Raw genomic sequence first — 24,324 nt, 5'->3', positions numbered from 1 at the left:
CTATTTATTTATTAATTCAATTTACGTTAAAATTTTCAAATCCAACTCAATCAGTTCATTTGACTCATCCCTATTATTCAACAACATATTATAATGGAAACCAAACCAATTACGAAAGAACTTCTATCCAAAATAAAAAAGGAGTATCCTAACATATCAATTAAAAAACAACGAAAAATTACAGATTATGACAAATATTAATATACATTTAAAATAAATAGCTATAATTTTTTTAATATTATATGAATACATAAATAACAAAGTTAATCATATATATGAGTTGTACTTTTTAATAAATAATTATTGATTTTAACGATACTTTTTATTTACTATCATTTATAACAATACTATGTTAAATCTGTTATATGTATTAAAAGTGAATTATGTATTCAGTGTATATGCATTATAACCATTTTTTAAAAATATATTATGCTTGTTTGGTAAGAAATCGACACATTATATTAAAAGTGTATTAAAATGTGTGATAAATGTATTATCCATCAATAAAAATTGTCTTATATGTGAATAATAAATTATTCTTTGTAATATGTATTTAAAAGTGTATTATACATGTATTAAAAGTGATTAAGTGAAATAAAATATTATTACTATAATGGCAAAAGTATTCATTACCCCCCTGTACTTGAAGCTTTTTATTCAGTGTACACCTAAACTTTATTTTGTTTCAATTACCCCCCTGAACTTGCTTATTCTTCGAACACGTACACCTTTATGTCCACTCACTACAATCGTGTCCACACACGCACGACACCTAGATAAATATTTTTGCCACCTAGTTAAATATTTTTCTAGGTGGCAAAATATTTAACTAGGTGGCAAAAATATTTATCTAGGTGTCGTGCGTGTGTGGACACGATTGTAGTGAGTGGACATAAAGGTGTACGTGTTCGAAGAATAAGCAAGTTCAGGGGGGTAATTGAAACAAAATAAAGTTTAGATGTACACTGAATAAAAAGCTTCAAGTACAGGGGGGTAATGAATACTTTTGCCTACTATAATTGGTAAATATTTTTTAATTATAATATATTTATTTAACTTTTTCTACAAATAATCAGGAAAGATATGAAATATTCTCTCAGTTTTTTTATATGTCATCCATTTTTATAAATAGTTGGATCAGATTTGTCATTTTCATAAAATTAATGCATAAATTACTATATTCTTCCTATTATACTTTTGATATATTAGTTAATTAGTCTTAAACATTTATGCTTTGACCAAACTAGGAAAACTAATAAGTAATTAATATTCATTGGAGTACTTCACAGTTCACACATTGATTAATTACTCTTTCCATTCACTATTCTATAAAATTTGATTTTGTAAATAAACTCAAAATTTTAAATAGTCATCCAAATGCATTTTAATTTTTGAAATCTAACATATTTATCATTTATTGAAAAGTTGACTCAAAAAATATTTAATAAAGTTATAAGGACAAAATTACTTAATTTCTTGATATAAGTGCAATTTAAAAAGACGACATATAAAAAAGAATGAAGAGAGTATTAAATAGGAAAGTTATCTATTAATTGATTTTGTTCTCATTTTTATGAAGATTACATTTATATTCATCTATATTTTTATCAATTTTATAGGGTTTCTATTGAAAATTTGTTTTTTTCCCCATTATAATAGCTATAGTTATAAAACAAAATTTATGCGATTAAGCAAACATATATTAGTTAATTTCCTTCGTCCATTTTTATTTGTCATGTTGCATTTTTTTGACTAATTTTCAAAGTTAAATTAGATTACATTAATTTGATAGTTTTTAAACAAAAGATTTAGATATTCAAAAATTATATGAAAAGTACTATAAATTGCAATTTTTTGCATATCAATATGATGAAGAAATAAATCTTAAAATATTGGTCAAAGTTCTTATAGTTTGACTTTAAAAATAGAAACCATGACAAACAGTAGTAATTAGCTAACATAATTACAAACTTGTATTAATTACAATTCAGAACTTACTTCTAGCTATAATTATATTCTCTCTCGCGCCTCTCTCCCTTCTCTCTGGAATCTCCCTCGCCATTTTCCTTTTTTTTTCTCCATTCATCTCTCCCTTGCCTCTCTCCTCTCCCTGCCTTGTCTCTCTCTCGCTTCTCTTCTGTCAGTCTCTCTCTTACTTTATACAAACACAAATGTATAGTTTGTGTTTGTATAAAGCGAGAGAGTGGGATATACAAATACAAATGCATATCTCACCGCTCTGTACACTTAATACAAATCTTCCCATGTCAGCTTTCTTTTGCGTTTCTCTCTTTCTCTCTCTCTCGCTTTATTCCCTCGCTTATACAAATACAAATGTACAATTTGTATTTTTATTAGTATAAAGCGAGAGAGACGGGATATACAAATAAAAATACATATCTCTTAGCGTTATACACTTATAATTATACAAATGTAAATCTTTTCATGTCCATAATTCTTTCGCCTCTTTGTCTTTCTTGCTTTATATAAATACAAATTATACATTGTATAATGTGAGAGAAATTTTTAACTCGATTCAATTGTATATGAATTCAAATTTTTATGCAGGTGTACAAATACAATATATATATATATATATATATATATATATATATATATATGTACACACGCACAATATTTACATATATACAATAATCTAACAGATATACATATACATGTTTTCAACAAATTTTAAACATATGGAAAATAAATAAACCACACAAATAAAATCTGAAAAAAAATATTTTTATTGATTAAGATATCGGTACAATTTTGTTGATCCCTTGATTCTACTTTCCTAAGATTTATCCATCATTCGAGCGTCGTTAATGGCGTATTTCTCGAACTAAGACGATTTAGATTTGACCTCTCTACATGAATAATCCATCAATTTGCGGAGTATTCAGGATCTTGATCTCTTTATGAAATTCTTGAGATGCCTTTTAAGGAAATTTAATACCCTTCATATAGGCATAAATTAGGGTTTAGGATTAAGTAGCCTCCAAGAATTATTTGAGTTGAACACAATTTGTAGAGTCCCAACTCGAATTGAACACATCTTATAGAGTCCCACAAAATTTTAATGTCTACAAGACATATACAATTTGACTCTTTGCCCTCTCTCGCTTGCCTCTCTCCACTTTTTCTCAATCTTGTTCATTACTCTCCTTTCTATAACATATAAATTCGAATTATATTTAATAAATTATAATTGTGAAGGATAATTAAACTATTTTTAAACGGTTATATACAAAAATAAATAGAATGATAGTTTGGTGATAAGATGACAGAGCAACGTTAATGGGTGGAGGATGTAACAAAGTGACGTTTATTTGTTAGTTCATGATGGAGGGTTAATACATAAAGTATTACTCTAAATATATAATTGTTTAAACAATCAGTTAGTTAACACTGTTATTACATAACCACCTGGCATTTTATAAGCCGCCCTTTTTTTTTACGATAAGATTTGATGGTCAACTCACTAAAATAATGATATTGTCTAGAGCATAATTATTGACTGTTTTTTCCCCACTTTATTCCCACTAGATTCATAGCAATAATGTGTTTATTTAAGTTATTAAGGTCAAAGTAGCTTAAAAGATAAAATGTATAGTCTTTCAACCAGTAGCAAAACAACATTATCGGATAATATATATAATAGGTATTGAATTCCTTAAGTTAATTCATGTGTTCATATTTTTAAATTTTAAATTCTTTATTAAAAATCTTAGATTCGCTACTGATCTCTTATTAATGAATAGAAATTTATAAACTGCTCCGATCCTCATTTTTTAAACTTTTGTAGTTAAACGTACAAGAAGTTAAATTTTAAATATAACCATAACATGAACTTTCAAGATTTAATTTTTCTTTTTAACGATAAAGTTAAAAATAAAACTAAATTAGTAGTCCGTTATTACTGTCAAGTCCATTACTAAGCCCCTAGGCCCTAGTCATCGATCAATTTGATTCATTGAATCTATTATCATATTTAAAAAGAGAATATGAAGAAATAAAATCAATAATTTGATTGCCGTCAACAGTTTGATTCAAAATACACTCATAATACAATTACACCATGTGTTTTTTGTGAAACTATAAAAATTTATCATCGCTAATTTTTGTTGTTTACTATTTTTCTTTGTGTTATACTGTTGGACCTAACAACGCGGAATGTTGTCTCTGTTGGTAACAAAGATATATATGTTCCTTTGGTTGATTGGTTTTGGTGGACAACTCAATCAATAATGGAATTACACTCTTGACTCAATTAAAATAATACTAAAGAAGTATACTAGACTAGTAAAGGAATTAACTTTTTTATATATATTTATTTGATTTGATTTGATTTGTTCTCTTTAAATAGAAAAACAACATTTGGCATGTAGATAAATGAATTATAATGGAAATAATAAGGGAGACCATTATCAAGACAAAAGTTGAATCCTCTTTTTCTCTTTTTTTCTTTTTTTTTTTGCAGTTAGATGTATTTGGACTGCCCACCTACAATATTATTATTGAGGCGACACATGTCACATTATATTATTCAATATTCACTGGCCTTTTTGCTAGTTATTGTTAATGTTTTAATTTAATTAAAGTTACTTTAATGGGATAAATGACATGCAATAGACATTTTTAATTCTAGCATATTAAAAGATTTAAATTGTCTCAAGAAAATTCAGTCAAAATAATTATAAAAAAAAGTATATTAACTTTTTATTTCACAATTATATTTGTCTATAACACATGAAATCATTGCAAAGAATAATTACTTTCGTCTTAATTTATGTTGTTCATTTTTTCAATTTGTGTAAAACGAATGTTATTAAAAAAAATTTATTCTTAATAAAATGAAAGGAAATAACCAAGAAACTTAATGGACCATATAACTTAAGAAGAAGCAAATAGAGAGCCGGTTCTTATTCTCACTTAATAAATAAATAAACAAAATATTTATGAACAATTTGTTTTTTAAAAATGCAGTAACTAGCATATTATTTTAATTTAAAATCACTAAATATAAGAAAATTTTAATTATATCAAAGGTGGAGCAATTAGAGTCGGTTCTATTTTCCCGTGTTTGACGTGTACCGGCCAACACACTTAGAATCTCACACGCAAAGCACAAGCGCCAATGAATGTAGCACGTTGAAAAATGACCACGCTTATGGCAAGACACTTTCGATAATAAATTACGCGATATATATATATAGAATATAAAAAAATAACTTTTAATCATGTACAAAAATTTCAATTTTTGAATATATGAATAATAACTTTTAATCATGTACAAAAATTTCAATTTTTGAATATATGAATAGGTGTCGATCTAGAGGGTGTTTAAATTGAGTTAAAAATTAATCAAATATATTTTGTGCAAAAATGTTTGACAAATTTAAAAGTAATTTAAAATTACTTAAAAATAAATATATTAAATCAAAATAGATCTACCCTATTTTCTATTTTTGACTTAAAATATACTCTCTCTTTTTTTTAAAAAAAAAGTTAATTCAAATAAACGCTCGATGATTTAACGAACTTAAATTCTAAGTTCACGACCAAAACACTATATTCTTATTATTCAAAATTCCTCAGTCCAACCCCACCAATAATCCAATACGATAAGTGTAATTGTACATTTCTTTGTTTTGAATTATCGTTCTTCTTGTTTGTCAACAAGTACTAGGATATCAAATTGTTCACCTTTTGCGTACAGGAACCAAAAAAGAAAAAGGACATTTCCATAGAAAGCTTGTTGCATTTTATATTATATTCATATATATATCTTTCTATCTTTTTCCCAATAATGATCTACAGCCTAAATACAATCGCATTTTATTATTATCAGACGTATCTATTGATCATAATAATCCCTTAGAAATTTTAATTCTTCGGTTGACTTCCTTTTCCAACTCTTCAAGTCCTCCTACTTCTTCCAATTCCTGCACCAAATAGCCATTAATCCATATTAAAAATAAAATTTGGGGGTAGGGGATTGGAATTGAAGAAAGGAATTAAACCCGCATTGATAAAGTAAAAGTTTAAAAATCAACGAATTGAATTATTAAAATTTTCGAATTAACGATATATGGCGAAAAAGAGAGGGAAAAAGTAGCACCTTAGGTCCTAGGAACAAGCCATATGGGACACCATCAAATTTGTCCGAGTGATGAAGCTGAAATCCCCAGACAGCAAAATCAAAGAAGATTGAGTCGTTAGAATCCGTTAAAATACAAATTAATTAAAAAAAAGAAAACAATCAATTAAATATTGATGGTACTAATTTTGATTAAAATAAAATTAAGAGTATAGCTACAGTCCAATAAACTTTTTATTACCTGATGTGCTGCAGCTACCCTCCGAAAGTAAGGCACATTGGCAATAGGCCCTACGGGAAATCTCTTATGAACCAGTCCATCGTGAACGAACATGTAAGCCATCCCAAATACTGTGATCCCCAATCCCTGGGGATAAAAATTGCATTAATATATATAACTTAAACTCATAAAAAAAAGAAATCGATACATATACTTAGTCAATGAACACATACAGCGCCGAAACAGAGGCCAGGGACGATCCCTTTATGGAAGAAACCGTAGGAAAGAAGAGCTATAGCTGGAACAGCATTTGTTATGGCGAAAACGTCGTTCATCTCAAAAGGTCCTTCTCTTGGTCTATGGTGCGACTGCAAATATTTACATAAAAATCACGAACAGTCAACATTTTGAAAAATCTTTGACAAGAATCTTTATTTTTCTTAACAAGAATCCAAATTAGTGCCTAATAATTTAATGTAAAAATTTGGAAATTAACCTCGTGCATGTGCCATAAAGATGCATGCCATAGTGCTCTATGAGCCCATCTCGCCCAGTACTCCATTCCTACCTGAAGGACCACAGCATTAAATTACAGCAAATCAACTCATCACGACACTTTTATTACTTTTTAAACATTTTGTTATAAATATATTGGATCCAAAACTTGACTTCAAATTTTAAGTTTAACCTCCAACTTTCGTAATGCACAAAACAGACACTTTAACTATCTAACTTTTAAATAAATAAACATATTAATCCTACATGACAAAATACACTTAAGACATCATATAAGACAAAAAATGACATGTAAGATATGTGTGTCTATTCGTTCAATTTTATACAAATTTAAGTGTTTACTTGTACACATTCAAAATTGAATGACATAAATGTGATTTGAAACCAAGTTAAAAGTCATATTTATATCTATGTATCATGCCTTTAATTTATATCACATAGTTTGAAATTTGAGTTAAAAAAAATTAAAACTACAAATATTTAATTCTCAAAATTCGAAATATATCACACAAATTAGACAAAATGGGAAGAAGAATCGAACATGCGAAGAAGAAAAAAAACGGAACTTACGGCAGCGCCAAACGAGAGAGTGAATGTAGCTAACATTTCAGAAAAAGGCACTTCTCCACCCTATCAAAAAGCTTTAAGATTAAGCTTAAGAAAGAAGAAGAAGAAGAAGAATGGAGTGATTAATTAATTAGTACCTCCATTTGCCATGAAAATCTGTAATAAACCGCCAAAATCGCCATAGAAGTAATCCCCAAACTAGACATCACAGCTGCCACAAGATAAGTAAACCTCTCCGATTTCTTCCTCGCCAATTTTTCCGCCAGCCAACTGGCAGCTAAACTCTTCTCCTCATTAATCTCTACTTGTATCCGATCCTCTATTACTTCACTCTCACTTTGGATAGCACTATTCAATTTCTCATTCTCCAGCACAAAAAGAACCGCCAATCTCGGCTTTCTTCTAGACAGCAAAATTGTGCCAAAATTGCGAGTTAACGGAGAGAAGAACAGAACCGGCGGGGCGGTTGAGGCGGATTTTGGACTGAGAAACGGGTTATGACGGAGGCGAATGGTTCGGGAACTAGCGGAGGCTGAAATTCCGGCCGCCATGGACGGTGGAGGATCCAAATTCAGTGAAAATGAAAGGGCAGGTTAAATATACGGATTTTTAGTTTGTGGAAAGTGTATAAATAGAGTGCAAACGTTACGTTGCTGAACGTGTTGGCACCATTAAAAGCATGGAGGGGACTGGGGTCCTCTTTAACTAACTAGTTGTTAAACTTATAGTCCTTGTTTCCACAAATACTACAGGATTGCCACTTTTAGTTATTTAATTTTCTCACAATTCTAAAGTAGTCTCACTCCCTTCTAAATTTTGATTACTATTTTTTGTATAATTATCTGGTATTTGCTTTTGATTAAGTAACATATAATTTTTTTCGTAATTTATGTATGTATTGATTATATAAATTTTAAAATTATTAATTAAACATAACGTTAAGTTATTATTAAAAGAAATGAATGATTTAAGGCTTGTTTGAGATTTGTATTGAAAGTTAAGAAATACTTATTTTAAAAAAAATAATACTTTTTTTTAATGAAAGTTTAGGTGATTAACAAAGTAAAACAATTTTTAAATAGAAGCAAAAACGATTTATCTTTGAGAAGAAATTAAAAAGTTTTGTTTCTTTAAAAAGGCAAAATAGAAGCAGAAAATTATATTCTCTATCCTTCCATATATACATATTTATCAATACATCTCTTATTAATAAATTAACATATCTAATTAAGTTTATACTGTTTCATATAAGATTTCATATTTTTAATTTTATATAATATATTTTATATTTTATTTTATGCTTATTTATTATTATTTTATTTAATATTATACGTGTTAATATACACATTTTTTTTTTAGAAAAAGGTAACGATAATATTTTTTCAAGATTAGAGATGAGAAAAAATAAAAATTAAAGATTTCAGCCCTTCAGAAAAAGGTATAATATTTATTGAATATCTAGTTATGTACCTTTCAATTTATCGTATAAATATTTAAAATAGTTTCTCTTCATAAAATAATGTTAATATTAAAAATACATTAACGATTGCTCTTTTTTCATAATTTAACTCTAAAAAATATTTCTATTTTTTTTACACTTTTCTGAAAGCTATTTTTCTAAAATAATACTTATAAAAAGGAATATCAACTAGTTACATAAAACATAAGTTTAATTATTCGAGTATATCCCAATAAAAGAAGACCTGACTAGTTAAATTAATAAAAGCATAACTATAGAGAAAAACAAAAATTACAAAACTATTAAAGATAAAATGATACAAGTAATTATATAAAACACTAATTTGATGAGTTATGAGTATATCTTACTAATATATCTAGAGTCATATTCCAAAAGAACTCATTAATTTAATTAATGAGAGAAAAATAAAATAAAATAAGATAAATGAATTTTATTAGACAAAATGATATAATCAACTATGACAAACAAAATTTAATTATTTGAATGTAACTCGGAGCGTAACATATTTAAAATGTATTTACTTAAATAACTTTAAATTAATTTTAATTGACGAAAAACGATAAAAGAAAAAATAAAATACATATAAAATAATAAAATAAAAGATGACCATGAAAGGGAATAAGAGGAAAGGGCGGTGGGATAAATCGGCGCAGTTTTATATTTCATTATTTTGAATTAAATATTTAAAAACTTTAAGCATGGATTAAGAAATGGGACTTGTCTAATTTTACTTGGTGAACCAAAAAATAAATTAATTAATTTTCCATTGTATGACGAAATTTAGCACTTCATTGTTTAGGCAACAGCCAATACAAATTTATTGACCGACTAACTCAATGGTGTGTCTGATTCGACGCAAAAATATTTTCTTAAATTTTTTTTCTAAAAAAGTTTTTGTTTGAAAATAAAAGTATTTTAAATATTTGCTAAATAAAAAAAATTCTTACTTATATGAAAAATTATGCGGTTAAACAAATTTAGAGTTCGTTTAAATTGACTTAAAAGTTATTCAAACCTACTTTTAAGTTAGTTTTAATTTCTGCAAGTGTTTGACAAATATAAAAAATAACTCAAAATAAGTCAAAAATAACTTAAAATAAGTTACGAAGTGTTTGACAAGGCAAAAATGACTTAAAATAAATTAAAAATGACTTAAAATAAGTTTTTAAGTCAGAAACCAAAAATAGGTCTCCCCATACTTTTTATTTTTTAACTTAAAAGTCATTTACGTTAAAATTTTTATTATTGACTTAAAAATTTTTTTTTTTTAAGTCAATCCAAACGGGCTCATCACATATAGTTTGTTATAATTACTGTTCACGACTAACATTATACATTAATTACGTGGGTTGACTACGAATTTCTATAATTAGCCACATTTTTATATGTATAATTTGTCAGAATATACAAATATATATGTATAATATACAATTATCTACATATACAATTCACCTCTTTCCCACTCTCTGCCCTCTCTCGCTCGCCTCTCTCATCCCTCTCCAATCTCGCTTGCCATCTATGCAAATGCTCATGTATGATATACAATTATCTAACCGATATACCTATACAATTCACCTCTCTCTCGCTCTATGTCCTCTCTCTCTCTCTCTCCTCTCTCCTCACTCTCTCAATCTCGTTGCCATACATACAAATACATACATATATATATATATATATATATAATATACAATAATCTAATAAATATAAATATACAATTCACCTCTCTCCCACTCTTTTTCCTCTCTCACTCGCCTCTCTCTTCCAGTATCGCTTGCCTATAACATGTAGCTACGAATTGTGGTTATCAAACTATAAATATAATAAACAATTAAACTATTTTTAAATAATTATATGTGAAAGTTCCTCTAGTTATATTAATATATTAAAATATTAGATAAGCTAAATGGACTAGAACCTAAAAAATTAAGATATTTTAAATAATTAAATATAAAAAAATATAATTGAGAAAAGATTTCCTTCACATTAAATAGACAAATACTCTCTCTTCACGGCGTTGCACATGGACCCAACAATATCTTGCCTCATTTTATTTTTTTTAACGTTTGGTATTCAGTTTAATATATTTAAAAATTAAATGATTTATATTTAAAATTAATATTAAATATTTTATCTATTTCAAATTAAATTACTTTTAACTTGAAATACACTTTAAAGAACATTGATATACTTTAAAAATAAATTATATCCTACCTTTTTACTCTTAATTAAATGATTTTAAAGATATATATTCAATAGTTAAGTATCTTTGAGGCTATTTCTAAGAATATGTGAGAGCGTCAATTTATCCATCGATTTATCGAAATAACCTTTAAGGCATAATTAAGTACGAAGATATTATCTCTAGAAATTTATAAAGACATTTTATTTTATGCAAATTATGACGAGTTAGGTTAATTTGTACTTACGGTCGGGGACAGGGTTTTGTTCTATAGCTAAAAATGTTGGGGAAAAAACGTTATTATAAAAAGTTTTTATAGTTTGTTTCTTCTTCGAGAAAATATGATTGGATGGTTTATAATTGCTCATCGTATAAGAAATCTATCCACTGCCTTAGTGCTATAAAAAGAAAAAGGAAATTAATATAAGAATCGAAGTAAAACAAAAATAAAAGGAGTATAGTCTGTTCAAATAAATCTAAATTCCGTTGGTGATGGAGTTTGAAATGTGAAACTATCACAATCGATCAATCAAGAAATGCAAAATGCTAGTGAAATTTTGAGTTTGGGAAGATCACTAATTAGTTGGAGTCATATTTATTTATCTAACTTATAGAAATTCCACTAGTTTAGGAAGTAATTATTTAGATATATGTTAATTTTTAATTGATGCGTTTAAATACGTCTAGACACATGTATCTTGGGATATATGGTGTCAAAATTATATATAATTATTCGAGATACACTGTATTCAAGTGAATTCATGTATTTGAGACATATAGATAAATTTCATCTCTCCAATCTCGCTCGTCACTTTCATATTATTCCAGATACATGCAAATCACACCAAATACATGTATTTTATATGATTTGCATGTAGTATCTCCGAGATACATAGACAAATCTCACTCACCTCCCTCCCATTTTCGCTCGTCACTCTTCCTATTTGAGTGTATCTGGTAGCAAAATATGTATCAAAATATACCACACTTGAAATATGATATGAAATTACTAATTAGTGGGATAAAATGTAATTATTTTAAACTATAAAAAAATTTAATAAATATGATAGATATATTTGTATAATTAGATAGTTTCTCCATTTACTTATGTTTGAGGGTAAGTTCTTTTAATCACTATAAACTTCTAAAATTTCAAGACAAAAGTATCAAGAAATCTTACACTCTGTTTGGATCATTGTTACCCATTGTTTCATGATATATTGTCTTGTACTCTATGGTATAGTAGATACAATGTTTGGTTAGACTGTATTGTTTATTGTTTAATAACATTTTCTTTGTTTGGTTTACTGTATCGTATTGTATTGTAATTCATAAATTTACTAAAATATCCTTAATTATTCTAGGGTAGAAGGTTTGACTATAATTAAATAATATAAGGTAAAAGGTAAAATAGTATTATGAAATATTTCGTAAAGATATAATTAAAAAAAGAAATTAAGTAACAATGAAAACACAGCAAATTGGTTGATTTATAAAATGAGGATTTCATTGTAACGTAACAACAGAATTTAACAATATAATACAATATCTTTTAAATAACCATCAAAATAAACACTTCTAGGTATAGTAACGATGCAATACAATGAATAGCAATGATCCAAACAAAATGTTAAACTTCAAAAAAAAAAAAAAAGAAGCTATCTCCTCTCTCTTAAGTAATTTATGGCCAGAAATTTATATCTAAGAAAATTATTGTCTCAACAATTATAATTTAAGGGTAAATATAGCACGCATTGGATTATTAAAAAGTCAGTATGTACAATTGCAATTCACTTTTAAGGGAGATTATATTGCAATTTTTTTTAAAAAATAAATAGACTGATTAAGTTTACATTCAATCTAATGCGTCAAAGTATATTGTTCGTAGAAATTCTTTTGAAGAGCTTTTTTGAAAAAGAATTAGTTAATTGATTTCGATCCTACAAAGGACCAGATTTTGGTTGGGGCCCTATTATGAAAATAATATACTATATGAAAAAATAATAATGTTATGACTCAAACATTACATGTTCTAATTATAAAGTAGTTAAAATCATTCAAGAGAATCAGAATAACATGTTACATAAATCAATTCAATAATCAACCATTCATGATCAAAAGGAAAGGAAATAACAAAATAAAGAAGTAAACACATTGAACGCTGCACAATTGGGATGGTAAAATAATTGGGGATTTTGTTTCAAGACATAATTAGTCAGATTAACCACTTAAACATAGACTTTTTCATATTCTATTTTATTGATATCTCAAATAAATCTAAAGGAATTGCTTGGTACCCACGCTTCAAATATGAATTGAAAATAAGATTATTTTAATTGATCTATATTTAGTATGATCTTATGGAAAAATACTTTGTTTCCATCAAGCTAATATAATATGTTGATGTCTCTAGTAAGCTAAAGTCACCATTCAATAGATGTTTTGATTCGCTTTCTTCTTTACAAATAAAAATTTGAAGTTTTAGTTAGGATTAGAAATCTGTACAGTTACATTTTGGAACAACGGAAAGAGTATGGTGCATCTTAGTAGCACATTTGTTTTGGCTACAAAATGTCACGGGTTCCGTCCTGTCATTTCTATCTACGTGACAGTGTTATTAGCTTCAACAAAATCCAATAAATTCAAGAAGAAGTGATTAAGTATCAAGTATTATTGAAAAGATTTGAAAAAGAACACATGAAAAACATATTTTAAATTCTTATAGACGGACAATCTATTATTTAAATTTGTATATTTATACAGAAAATTTATACAAACTTAATAATGGTCATAGATTGCCTAATTCTATCTAACTTATTTTCTTAATGCGACTGATAACGATGACATACCCTCTTAATTACTTGTACTTATTCTATCAAGGACTTTTAATTTTAATTTTAATAGGACACTCAGTACTCCATTTAGTGGTACAAATTTATGCACAAAACAGGTCCTTTAAACTTGTAAAAATTCAACACTTTGAATATCCATTAAATATTTAACAATTATGATCGAAATAGTAAAAAATTAAACATGTAATCATATACACCAAAAGAACTCCATTAAATTATAGAATTTTACAACACACACAAATTTGCATGTAGTAAATTCAATTTCTCTTTACTTCTAAATAGCAAAGTTTTCGCCATAATAATTGGAATAAGATTAATATACATACTTACAAATGTGAAAACCTCCTCAAATGGTTAGTTATTTTAGTTTGACGCACAATCTACACTACACTTATATAACAGAATCAAACAACTAATGTTCATTCATTCGAAAGCTTTTTGTTCATCAATGGAGTTGTATCACAAATCAACATGCCATGTAAATTTGTTTCTCTTTAATTAGGCAATATACATTATGCATAGATCTTTTCAATGTCCAATAATTATAAATTTACCATTTTTTATGGATTTTTTTTCTTTATTTTTTGGAACAGTTTCTAGGGAAATTGATAGTCGTTTTGACATGGGGAATACTTTGTCTTAGAGCAGCGGAATGTATTGAGTATGAAGCTTTAAGTTGTCGAAAACACACAGCATTATTGACAGATTTTGGAGGCAAAGGTGACGGAAAAACATCGAACACAGAGGCATTTCGAAAAGCTATACATGAATTGAGCAAATTTGCAACAGATGGGGGAGCACAGCTCATTGTTCCTCCTGGGAAATGGTTAACAGGGCCATTCAATCTAACTAGTAAATTCACTCTTTATATACACCAGGATGCTGTCCTTCTAGTTTCTCAGGTTTCATTCATTCCCTGTCCCTTTCTATTTTTACTTAAAAGAAAATTGGTTTGATCGGGAACCTGAACTTTCACCTTGTTGGTGAGAGTTCGATTTCTCATCTTGTAATCCCATCCTCCATTTCCCCTTAAAGGACATTTGTTTGATCTTTTTTCTTATCCTAGGGATAAAAGGAAAGAAATCAGCCCGAAAACCATCTGGTTGATTACATAAATTAATCATCTAAACAGAAATGTGTACGAAAAAATCATTGTTCAACTCTTTGACAACATTACAAACAAACAAAATCCCTGTTTCTCCCGCTCTATCTATTCGAGGGATAGGAGGACAGAGGAATTTGGTCTCCGGGATTTGTTCTGTTCCTTGATACACCTTAAAATCGTCTGCAGGTATCAATGTTAATATACACATATGTGATTGTTTGTACAGGATGAGGCAGAGTGGGATTTAATTCCACCATTGCCATCTTATGGAATAGGAAGGGATAATCCAGGACCAAGGTTTATCAGTTTCATTTTTGGAACAAACTTGACTGATGTAGTCATTACAGGTAAATATCCTCTTTGTACTATCAAGTCAAAATAATATGCCGAGTACAACAATTACTACGATCTAGTCTGAAGCTAATTGGGATAAAAAAACGTATGAATCCTCAATATCATGAATATTTCAGACACTGATGCCAACACTTGTAATGTTAGTTGTTTTTATATGTATGCTGATGATGATTAGGTGGAAATGGCACCATAGATGGTCAAGGTCAACTGTGGTGGACTAAATTTCGACAAGGTCAAATGAAAAACACCCGACCTTACATGATTGAGATCATGTTTTCTGATCATGTTCAGATTTCCAATCTTACATTGATCAATTCTCCTTCATGGAATGTCCATCCTATTTACAGCAGGTTTACTCTCTTGTTCCTCTCATTTGTTTATATCATATCCTTTTATAATTCACGTCGCCATCTTTGGATTTGTGCCATGTGGAGAACACTAAAGGAAAACCCGCCTACCAGGAGGTTCTCGATTCTCAAGGGACGAACTAGGCATCTGATTAAGGGCGGAGGGATCTTATCATTCCACCATACTCCCTAGTGGTGCTTGTTAACTTACTTTGATATGTATTCTTTAATTCTGATTTTTTTTTGTTAACGAAAAATGCAGTTTTGTGATAATTAAGGGATTAACAATCCTTGCACCATTTCATGCCCCAAATACAGATGGGATTGACCCAGGTTTGTTACAAGAACAGATTCAAGTAATTAAGGGATGAGAAGATCGATTACATCCCCTAGTGAAGTAGTTACTAATTCATTTTTGGTTGTTCAGATTCTTGTTCCAACACAAGAATTGAAGATTGCTACATAGTGTCAGGGGATGATTGCATAGCAGTGAAAAGTGGCTATGATGAATATGGGATAGCATTTGGAATGCCTACAAAGCACCTAATCATAAGAAACCTCACCTGCATATCACCTAGTAGTGCAGTCATTGCTCTGGGAAGCGAAATGTCCGGTGGCATTCAAGATGTGAGAGCTGAAAACATTGGAGCAATTGGTTCTGAATCAGGGCTGAGGATCAAAACTGCTATAGGAAGAGGGGCTTACGTTAAAGACGTGTTTGTGAGAGGAATGACATTGCAGACAATGAAATATACCTTTTGGATAACAGGCGATTATGGGGCTCATCCTGACGATCATTATGATCGGAAAGCAATTCCTGTCATTCAAGGAATCAATATAAAAGACACTGTAGCAAATAATGTGACAATAGCAGGGAAATTAGCGGGGATAGATGGTGATACCTTCAACGGAATTTGCATATCGAATGTGGCCATCGAGATGTCACAACAGGCTAATCAACTACCATGGAACTGCAGTAATATCAAAGGTGTTTCTAGCCAAGTCACTCCTCAGCCCTGTGCTCTGTTGCCTGATAAGAAAATTGATTGTCCTTTTCCCACTGATACTTTGCCTGTTGATAACATTCAGTTCCAGACTTGTGCTGCAGCTACTACCATGCATTAAGTAAAAGATAGTCAAATACCCAGCCAGTCCCTTGTTAGTGAAATTATCCGCGCTTCACGCGGTTATATCATAATAATTGATAGTTTCTTATTTTTTTTAGATAACGGAAACTCGTAGTTGCTACCCTTTAGGTGAGCACGGGGTAAGATAGTTTCTTGTTTTTAAATGTAGTATAAATATTTATATACATTCAGATTAGGCAATGAAGATACTATAGATTTTTGTTTTTGTCCTGAATATAATATATAGTTTTTTTTCAATATATGATATATTATTTGTTAAACAAAAAAATGATATGTAAGTGGTATTTTTACAAGTAGATCCAGCACTATATTTCGCTCTTTGTCAAACCCCTCGTCATATGCTACTTATTAATATTTTTAACTCTATTGTGAAGAAATAAAATAAATTATTTAATTATAATGACATAAAAAAATGTATCAAAAGAGGAGAAAGAATTTTATGCTATACAATATATTTGTAAAAAAATTAAGAGTAAATTGAATAAATGACATATTTCAATGTTATTATTACCAGTCTTAACAGGACTTTATGTTTTCTAAGTTTTAACATTAGAATTCTAACAACATTTAACATATTTGATTTTAACTTTTTTAGCACTATTATGAAGAAATAAAATAAATTATTTAATTATAATGACATAAAAAAATGTATCAAAAGAGGAGAAAGAAATTTATACTATACAATATATTCGCAAAAAAATTAAGAGTAAATTAAATAAATGACATATTTCAATGTTATTATTACCAGTCTTAACAGGATATTATGTTTTCTAAGTTTTAACATTAGAATTCTAACAACATTTAACATATTGATTTTTATTAAAAAGAAAACGTGTATATAATAAATAAATTAATAATGGATTGATAAGAGTATATACTTTCCATAAATTTAGGAGTATAATGTTAAATATTTCATTCCATAAATTTCTCAAAATTGGTATGTTTTGAGTTCTCCTTTAATCAGAAAATTTTATTTTTCTTTCATTTTTTCGGTTTACATTTAAAAAAATATATATATTTCCTGTCTTCTCTAATCACATTTTTTTTTCGTTGGTACATGAGAAAATGTTAATGTTTTTTTCTTTTTTGTAGTATTCAAATTGATTTTTTTCTTTTTAAAACAAAATAATAAAAAAGACTTCTAAACAAAATAAATATAAGAAAATTCAAACAAGGTAGTGTTGGTGACAATATTATGTAAGGTAGAGTATGTAATTGATATTTAAACAAATATTAATGGGGATCGCTTCTTGATGTTATTCATTAAGTGTATGAATTTAATATATAAATTGATTTAAAGATGAATTAAACTTAATTTTTTTGGATCTGATTTTACACACATTGAGGAGGGTTAATAATTTATTTTATTTTATATGTATAGATTCCAAACGTCACACAAACATAATTTTTTTTAATCTATTTTAATGCCTACAAGATCTAATAGCATAATTCACAAATAATGACATATATAATGTGAATGAAAAATTGCTTTACGGAAAAATAGAGAATTAAATTGGTATTGAAACAAGTTTTTTAGTAATTAAGTTTTTATTATAATTGATGTATTAACTGATAATAAGCAATGAATTAAGCTTAATTAATTGGAAGCTAATTTTATACCGTTTGAAAAAGGATTAGAAACCTATATTATAATATGAATTTCACACATTTCACTAAAATCATAACTAATAAACTGCACTTTGAATATCTATTTAATACTCACATCCACCAACAATAATCATAGTGATATATAAATTGGTATTAAAACAAGTTTTTTTAATAATTAAGTGTATACATAAAATTTATTATATAAAATGGTAATAAGTGAGGGATAAAGCTTAATCAATAATAAAAAAAAAATCAATTGGGAGCTAATGTTATAAAGTTTGAAAAAGGGTTAGGAACCTATATGATCGTAGATTTCACATATTTCACTAAAATCATACATAAATTAATAAGATTGCACTTTCAATACCTACTTCATACTCACATCTAGAGCTGTTTAAATAGGTTTGACCCGCGAGATCAAAAAATGTCACAAATTCAATCCTATCATCTCTATCTCTGCGATTGGTGAACCAAAATCACATGACAATGTCAATAGCTTCAACAAAATTCAATAAATCCAATAAGTGATGAATTATTAAGTATTATCAAAAATATTTGAAAGTTAAGACAAGAAAAACATATTTCAGATTCCTATAGATGGACGATCTATGATTTAAATCTATACATTTATTCAAATTTATACAAACTTAATAATGATCATAGAATATCTAATTCTGTCTAACTCATACTTGTCAATTAGTAGAGGTTCTTTAGTCGATTAAAATTGATAATATGATCTACCCTCTTTGCTTGTTCTTACACATATTAAGGACATTCGATTTTAATTATGATAATAGGATACCCAACACTCCCATTTAGAAGGGCAAATTTATGCATGGAACAAGTTTGGTCCTTTAAACTTAATCAAAATCAACACTTTGAATATCCACTAAATATTTAATTATTTATGTTCGTTAGATATGATTGAAATAGTGAAAAAGTCAAAGATTTAATCATATACACCAAAAAAGCTCCATTAAATTTAAAAAATTTAGAACACAAAAAAAATTACTCTAGTCATTAAAACTTTCCAAAAACAAAAGAAGAAGAAAGCAGTGAACATCATACCAAACTCTAGAAATAAACAAAAGAATAGCATATGCTACAAAAATGGTACCTTTCAACTGTGAGTTCCTGCTAAATCCCAATAGAATTCAATAAATATTTCACAGATAAAATATATTTTTTCCGTTCATTTTTAATTATTAATTATTTTTTAGAGTCAAACAATAAGAATTTTGATCAATATTTTTACGATATATTTTCTCATTATATTGATATGTAAAAATTTGCAATTTATAGTACTTGTTGTATAGTTTTTGAGTATTTATTTATTTTTTGTTTAAAATATCAATTAAAATAATTTAATTTAATTTTAAAAATTAGTTTAATTGACTTTCAAAAAGCGTATCTTATAGTCAAAAGTGGACTAAAAGAATATTTGACTTTTGATTTGACTTACTTAAAAGAAGGAAAAACTTATTAACTGCGTTAATACATACAAAATTATTTTGAACCTACTCGTATATATAACAAACCATCGAACCGTTGTCCTTTTCTCTATAATTGATACGTCAGGATCCATTGTCCCGATTTATCCCTTATTTATTTCATTTGTAAGATTTATTGCCTTGGCTTAATATTGCATTACCGAATAAACACTTTCCAAATGCAATATAGCAAGTGGATTCTCTCATAACCAAATCATTAAATTTCTTATTACCAAATTTGCATCTAGTAAATTTCAATTTCTCTTGACTTTTAAATAGCAAAGTTTTCGCCATAATAATTGGAATAGGATTAATATACTTACCAATATGAAAATCTCCTAAAATGGTTAGTTATTAAATGTTTAGTTTGACGCACAATCTACACTACACTATATAACAGAATCATACAACCAATATTCATTCATTCGAAAGCTTTTTGTTCATCAATGGAGTTGTATCACGAATCAACATGCCATGTAAATTTATTTCCCTTTAATTAGGCAATATACATTATGCATAGATCTTCTCAATGTCCATTAATTATGAATTTACCATTTTCATTGATTCTTATGGATTTTTCTTTATTTTTTGGAACAGTTTCTAGGGAAACTGATTATCGCTTTGACATGGGGAATACTTTGTGTTAGAGCAGCGGAATGTATTGAGTATGAAGCTTTAAGTTGTCGAAAACACACAGCATTATTGACAGATTTTGGAGGCAAAGGTGACGGAAAAATGTCGAACACAAAGGCATTTCGAAAAGCTATACATGAACTGAGCAAATTTGCAACAGATGGGGGAGCACAGCTCATTGTTCCTCCTGGAAAATGGTTAACAGGGCCATTCAATCTTACTAGTAAATTCACTCTTTATATACACAAGGATGCTGTCCTTCTAGTTTCTCAGGTTTCATTCATTCCTTGTCCCTTTCTCTTTTTACTTAAAAGAAAATTGGTTTGAGCGAAAACCTGAACTTTCACCCTGTTGGTGAGAGTTCGATTTCCCATGTAATCCCCTCCTCTATTTCCCCCTTAAAAGAAGAAGAAGAAGAAAAAGGACATTTATTTGATCTTTTTTCTTATTTAGGGGTAAAAAGGAAAGAATCAGCCCAAAAACTATCTGGTTGATGACATAAATTAATCACCGAACCAGAAATGTTTTGGTGAAAAAGAATGTGAATGATCTCACTGAATTAAATCTATTCACGTTTAAATGTGTACGAAAAGAATATTGTTCAACTCTTTGACAACATTACAAACAAACAAAATCCCTGTTTGCTCCTTGATACCCCTTAAAATCGTCAGCAGGCATCAACGATACAAATTAAATCAGAAAATTTACACCATATAAATGTTACAGATAACCAATTGTGTATTATCACAACATTTTTCTAAAATTGTCTCAATGTTCCACCTTTTAATTAATTTTTGATATTTTATTTATAGAAACGACACATAAGAATCTCTATGTAAGCTAGACATATCACTTTAAAGAACTACATTAACATTATATCTGAGTTGACCTAGCGAACCTATACGAGGTTCCTTGACGTAAGCAGTGGTGTAGCCACATACTAATTATATAGATCAAACTTTACTGTTTTATATATATAATGAATCTCGGATACCCTTAACAAATTCTTGACTTCACTTAAGATGATGCAACAGCTGTTGCTGATATACACATATGTGATTGTTTGTACAGGATGAGGCAGAGTGGGATTTAATTCCACCATTGCCATCTTATGGAGTAGGAAGGGATACTCCAGGACCAAGGTTTATCAGTTTCATTTTTGGAACAAACTTGACTGATGTAGTCATTACAGGTAAATATCCTCTTTGTACTATCAAGTCAAAATAATATGCCAACAACTACTACGCTTCAGTCTGAAGCTAATTGGGATCGGACATATGAATCCTTAATATAATAAATCCTTTGTTTGGGTCTATAATATTTCAGATACTGATACCAACACTTGTAGTGTTAGTTGTTTTATATGTATGGTGATGATGATTAGGTGGAAATGGCACCATAGATGGTCAAGGTCAACCGTGGTGGACTAAATTTCGACAAGGCCAATTGAAAAACACCCGACCTTACCTGATTGAGATCATGTTTTCTGATCATGTTCAGATTTCCAATCTTACATTGATCAATTCTCCTTCATGGAATGTCCATCCTGTTTACAGCAGGTTTATTTCTTGTTCCTCTAATTTAATTATATCATATCCTTTTACAATTCACGTGGTCATCTTTGGATTTGTTCCATCTGGAGCCCACCAAAGGAAAACCCGCCTACCAGGAGTTTCTACATTTTCAAGGGACGAACTAAGCATCTGATTAGGGTGGAGGGATCTTATCATCTAACCATACTCCCTAGTGGTGCTAGTTAACTTACTTTGATATGTACTCTTTGACTAACTTTTTTTTACTTCCGAAAAATGCAGTTTTGTGGTAATCAAGGGATTAACAATCCTTGCACCAGTTGATTCGCCGAACACAGATGGAATTAACCCTGGTTTGTTACAAGAACAAACTATAGTAAAAATGTGAGAAGATGACATCCTCTAGTGAAGTAGTTACTAATTCATTTTTGGTTGTGCAGATTCTTGTTCCAACACAAGAATTGAAGATTGCTTCATAGTCTCGGGAGATGATTGCATAGCAGTGAAAAGCGGTTGGGATGAATATGGAATTGCATTTGGAATGCCTACAAAGCACCTAATCATAAGAAACCTCACCTGCATATCACCTGATAGTGCAGTCATTGCTCTCGGAAGCGAAATGTCCGGTGGCATTCAAGATGTGAGAGCTGAAAACATTGGAGCAATTAGTTCTGAATCAGGCCTGAGGATCAAAACTGCTATAGGAAGAGGGGCGTACATTAAAGACGTGTTTGTGAGAGGAATGACATTGCAGACAATGAAATATACCTTTTGGATAACAGGCGATTATGGGGCTCATCCTGACGAGCATTATGATCCGAAAGCACTTCCTGTCATTCAAGGAATCAATGTAAAAGACGTTGTAGCTAAGAATGTGACAATAGCAGGGAAATTAGTGGGGATAGATGGTGATACCTTCAATGGAATTTGCATATCGAATGTGGCCATCGAGTTGTCAGAACAGGCTAAGCAACTACAGTGGAACTGCAGTAATATCAAAGGTGTTTCTAGCCAAGTCACTCCTCAGCCGTGTGCTCTGTTGCCTGATAAGAATATTGAGTGTCCTTTTCCCACTGATACTTTACCTGTTGATAAGATTCAGTTCCAGACATGTGCTGCAGCTACTACTATGCATTAAGTAAAAGATAGTGAAGTACCCAGCTAGTCCCCTGTTATGCTTTAATTTTTTGGAACCATTTTGATTATTAATTAAATAACATCCAGTCCATGATTTCCAGTCTTCTAGTAAACTCAATTTATAGATGTTCCTGCAAAATGCTTCACCCTTAGACTTGGATAATATGTCTTTAAGGATAAAGTAGCGAATAATCTTTGAAAGGCCTCAAAAGAAGTCAGAGTGGGTGTTAAAACACAACAGATAAAACTAAGTACGACTTTTACTGCCTTATTCCATTTTTTAATTATGTTGCAATATGCATAAGTAGCTGATGTTATACATAGCAATGGAAGTAAAATATAGGATGAGGTGATCAAGATATGGATGTTGCTGCTAAAAACAGCTCCAAATGTTTACATGAGAAATGATAAACATCATCAGCTCTCCAAATTTCCAAGATAGAATGGTGTTGGCATGCACAAGTTTTTGATTTTTCGAATTAATGGAGCACTTGGTGGGAGGGGGAGCAACTTGATCTCGAATATCTTTGGCCATAGTTTCCCTGTCACTGCAATGAAGAACAGAATGGTATCATTCATAGAGCCATCCAAATTCTAAGGATCACTAAATAACACTGTTAAAAACACAGCATCATGGCGGACGTCCCTTTATCGGAGATCTTATATTGGTACCAAAGGTACAAATTGTTTTGTGCCTTACAAATCGAGGCTACTACTTAAGTTGAATGAGAGCTTCCGATGCTTGGATTGCAGGTTAATGATAGAGGGAGCAGATTAGAAATATTTTATTGATACTCATTCGGTGAAAATTGAAATTTGGTTGTGTATTATAGAATAAATGCTAAGAGGTTAAGCTTGAGTGCCTATCTATCCAAAAAGCTGATGAAGATCACACATAATACTATAATGATCAATTCTTACCAAAAATACGGTCACCGTCTCTGTCCCATGCGATTCCATTCAGGACCTCAAAATACTGCAGTGAAGAGCAATAGAGGATTTAGCTTTCGCTCTATATTTGCATCAAAGAACCTGTGGGGGGGGGGGGGAGCG

The 24,324-nt window shown here is 29.4% G+C and overlaps 4 protein-coding genes across 7 annotated transcripts in view; 2 read left to right on the top strand and 2 right to left on the bottom strand.

Annotated features, from left to right (window-relative positions):
* Positions 1 to 5,593: 5,593 nt before the first annotated feature.
* On the bottom strand, positions 5,594 to 8,064 carry LOC107012889 (beta-carotene hydroxylase 1, chloroplastic-like). Of its 2 annotated transcripts, XM_015212852.2 has the most exons (7): positions 7,544 to 8,013; positions 7,410 to 7,469; positions 6,820 to 6,891; positions 6,557 to 6,691; positions 6,345 to 6,470; positions 6,125 to 6,181; positions 5,594 to 5,948 (listed from the first exon to the last, which is right to left on the bottom strand). In XM_015212852.2, the coding sequence occupies exons 1-7, from the start codon at positions 7,955 to 7,957 to the stop codon at positions 5,868 to 5,870; spliced, it is 945 nt and encodes a 314-aa protein (XP_015068338.1). In that variant the 5' UTR covers positions 7,958 to 8,013; the 3' UTR covers positions 5,594 to 5,867. The 2 variants fall into 2 exon arrangements, with proteins under 2 accessions (XP_015068338.1, XP_027771101.1); XM_027915300.1 differs by lacking the exon at positions 7,410 to 7,469 and having other exon boundaries at positions 5,731 to 5,948; positions 7,544 to 8,064.
* Positions 8,065 to 14,242: 6,178 nt separating this feature from the next.
* LOC107013039 (probable polygalacturonase) lies at positions 14,243 to 17,108 on the top strand. Its single transcript, XM_015213023.2, has 6 exons — positions 14,243 to 14,395; positions 14,511 to 14,819; positions 15,249 to 15,369; positions 15,552 to 15,726; positions 15,986 to 16,056; positions 16,151 to 17,108. Exons 1-6 carry the CDS (start codon positions 14,333 to 14,335, stop codon positions 16,846 to 16,848), a joined length of 1,437 nt encoding a protein of 478 aa, XP_015068509.2. The 5' UTR covers positions 14,243 to 14,332; the 3' UTR covers positions 16,849 to 17,108.
* LOC107012228 (glutaminyl-peptide cyclotransferase-like) overlaps positions 16,075 to 24,324 on the bottom strand; it is a 12,576-nt gene continuing 4,326 nt past the window's right edge. Inside the window, exons 10-18 of one of the 3 annotated variants that reach the window (XR_003577467.1) lie at positions 24,193 to 24,247; positions 23,669 to 23,819; positions 23,292 to 23,402; positions 23,050 to 23,219; positions 22,903 to 22,964; positions 22,711 to 22,781; positions 16,626 to 16,834; positions 16,479 to 16,540; positions 16,075 to 16,405 (exon numbers count right to left, since the gene is read on the bottom strand). Coding sequence is in view for 1 of the 3 variants with exons in the window: in XM_015212009.2 (XP_015067495.1) it covers positions 23,689 to 23,819; positions 24,193 to 24,247 (186 nt within the window). In the remaining 2 variants the exon portion in view is untranslated. Of the gene's footprint in view, positions 16,406 to 16,478; positions 16,541 to 16,625; positions 16,835 to 22,710; positions 22,782 to 22,902; positions 22,965 to 23,049; positions 23,220 to 23,291; positions 23,403 to 23,513; positions 23,820 to 24,192; positions 24,248 to 24,324 lie in introns of those variants that run through there. The other 2 variants (XM_015212009.2, XR_003577468.1) reach the window with 2 other exon arrangements.
* On the top strand, positions 19,787 to 23,375 carry LOC107012227 (probable polygalacturonase). The gene is made up of 6 exons (XM_015212008.2): positions 19,787 to 20,445; positions 20,567 to 20,875; positions 21,674 to 21,794; positions 21,987 to 22,161; positions 22,417 to 22,487; positions 22,575 to 23,375. The coding sequence occupies exons 1-6, from the start codon at positions 20,416 to 20,418 to the stop codon at positions 23,270 to 23,272; spliced, it is 1,404 nt and encodes a 467-aa protein (XP_015067494.1). The 5' UTR covers positions 19,787 to 20,415; the 3' UTR covers positions 23,273 to 23,375.

Source organism: Solanum pennellii, chromosome 3, assembly GCF_001406875.1.
Source record: "Solanum pennellii chromosome 3, SPENNV200".
In the NCBI taxonomy this organism is placed as follows: Eukaryota; Viridiplantae; Streptophyta; class Magnoliopsida; order Solanales; family Solanaceae; genus Solanum; species Solanum pennellii.
The sequence above is the reverse complement of the archived record's forward strand: the minus strand, read 5'-3'. Positions and strand labels throughout refer to the sequence as shown.

Excerpts from the sequence above, each read along its gene's own strand:
- LOC107012889 (XM_015212852.2), bottom strand. The coding sequence starts at position 7,957 with ATGGCGGCCGGAATTTCAGCCTCCGCTAGTTCCCGAACCATTCGCCTC. Across the intron at positions 6,471-6,556 it reads CTGGCCTCTGTTTCGGCGCT|GGATTGGGGATCACAGTATT; the intron begins GTATGTGTTCAT and ends TTTTATCCCCAG. Across the intron at positions 6,182-6,344 it reads GGGTAGCTGCAGCACATCAG|CTTCATCACTCGGACAAATT; the intron begins GTAATAAAAAGT and ends TGGGGATTTCAG.
- LOC107013039 (XM_015213023.2), top strand. The coding sequence starts at position 14,333 with ATGTTCATTCATTCGAAAGCTTTTTGTTCATCAATGGAGTTGTATCAC. Across the intron at positions 15,727-15,985 it reads GTCCATCCTATTTACAGCAG|TTTTGTGATAATTAAGGGAT; the intron begins GTTTACTCTCTT and ends CGAAAAATGCAG. Across the intron at positions 16,057-16,150 it reads TACAGATGGGATTGACCCAG|ATTCTTGTTCCAACACAAGA; the intron begins GTTTGTTACAAG and ends TTGGTTGTTCAG.
- LOC107012227 (XM_015212008.2), top strand. The coding sequence starts at position 20,416 with ATGGAGTTGTATCACGAATCAACATGCCAT. Across the intron at positions 20,446-20,566 it reads ATCACGAATCAACATGCCAT|TTTCTAGGGAAACTGATTAT; the intron begins GTAAATTTATTT and ends TTTTTGGAACAG. Across the intron at positions 22,162-22,416 it reads GTCCATCCTGTTTACAGCAG|TTTTGTGGTAATCAAGGGAT; the intron begins GTTTATTTCTTG and ends CGAAAAATGCAG.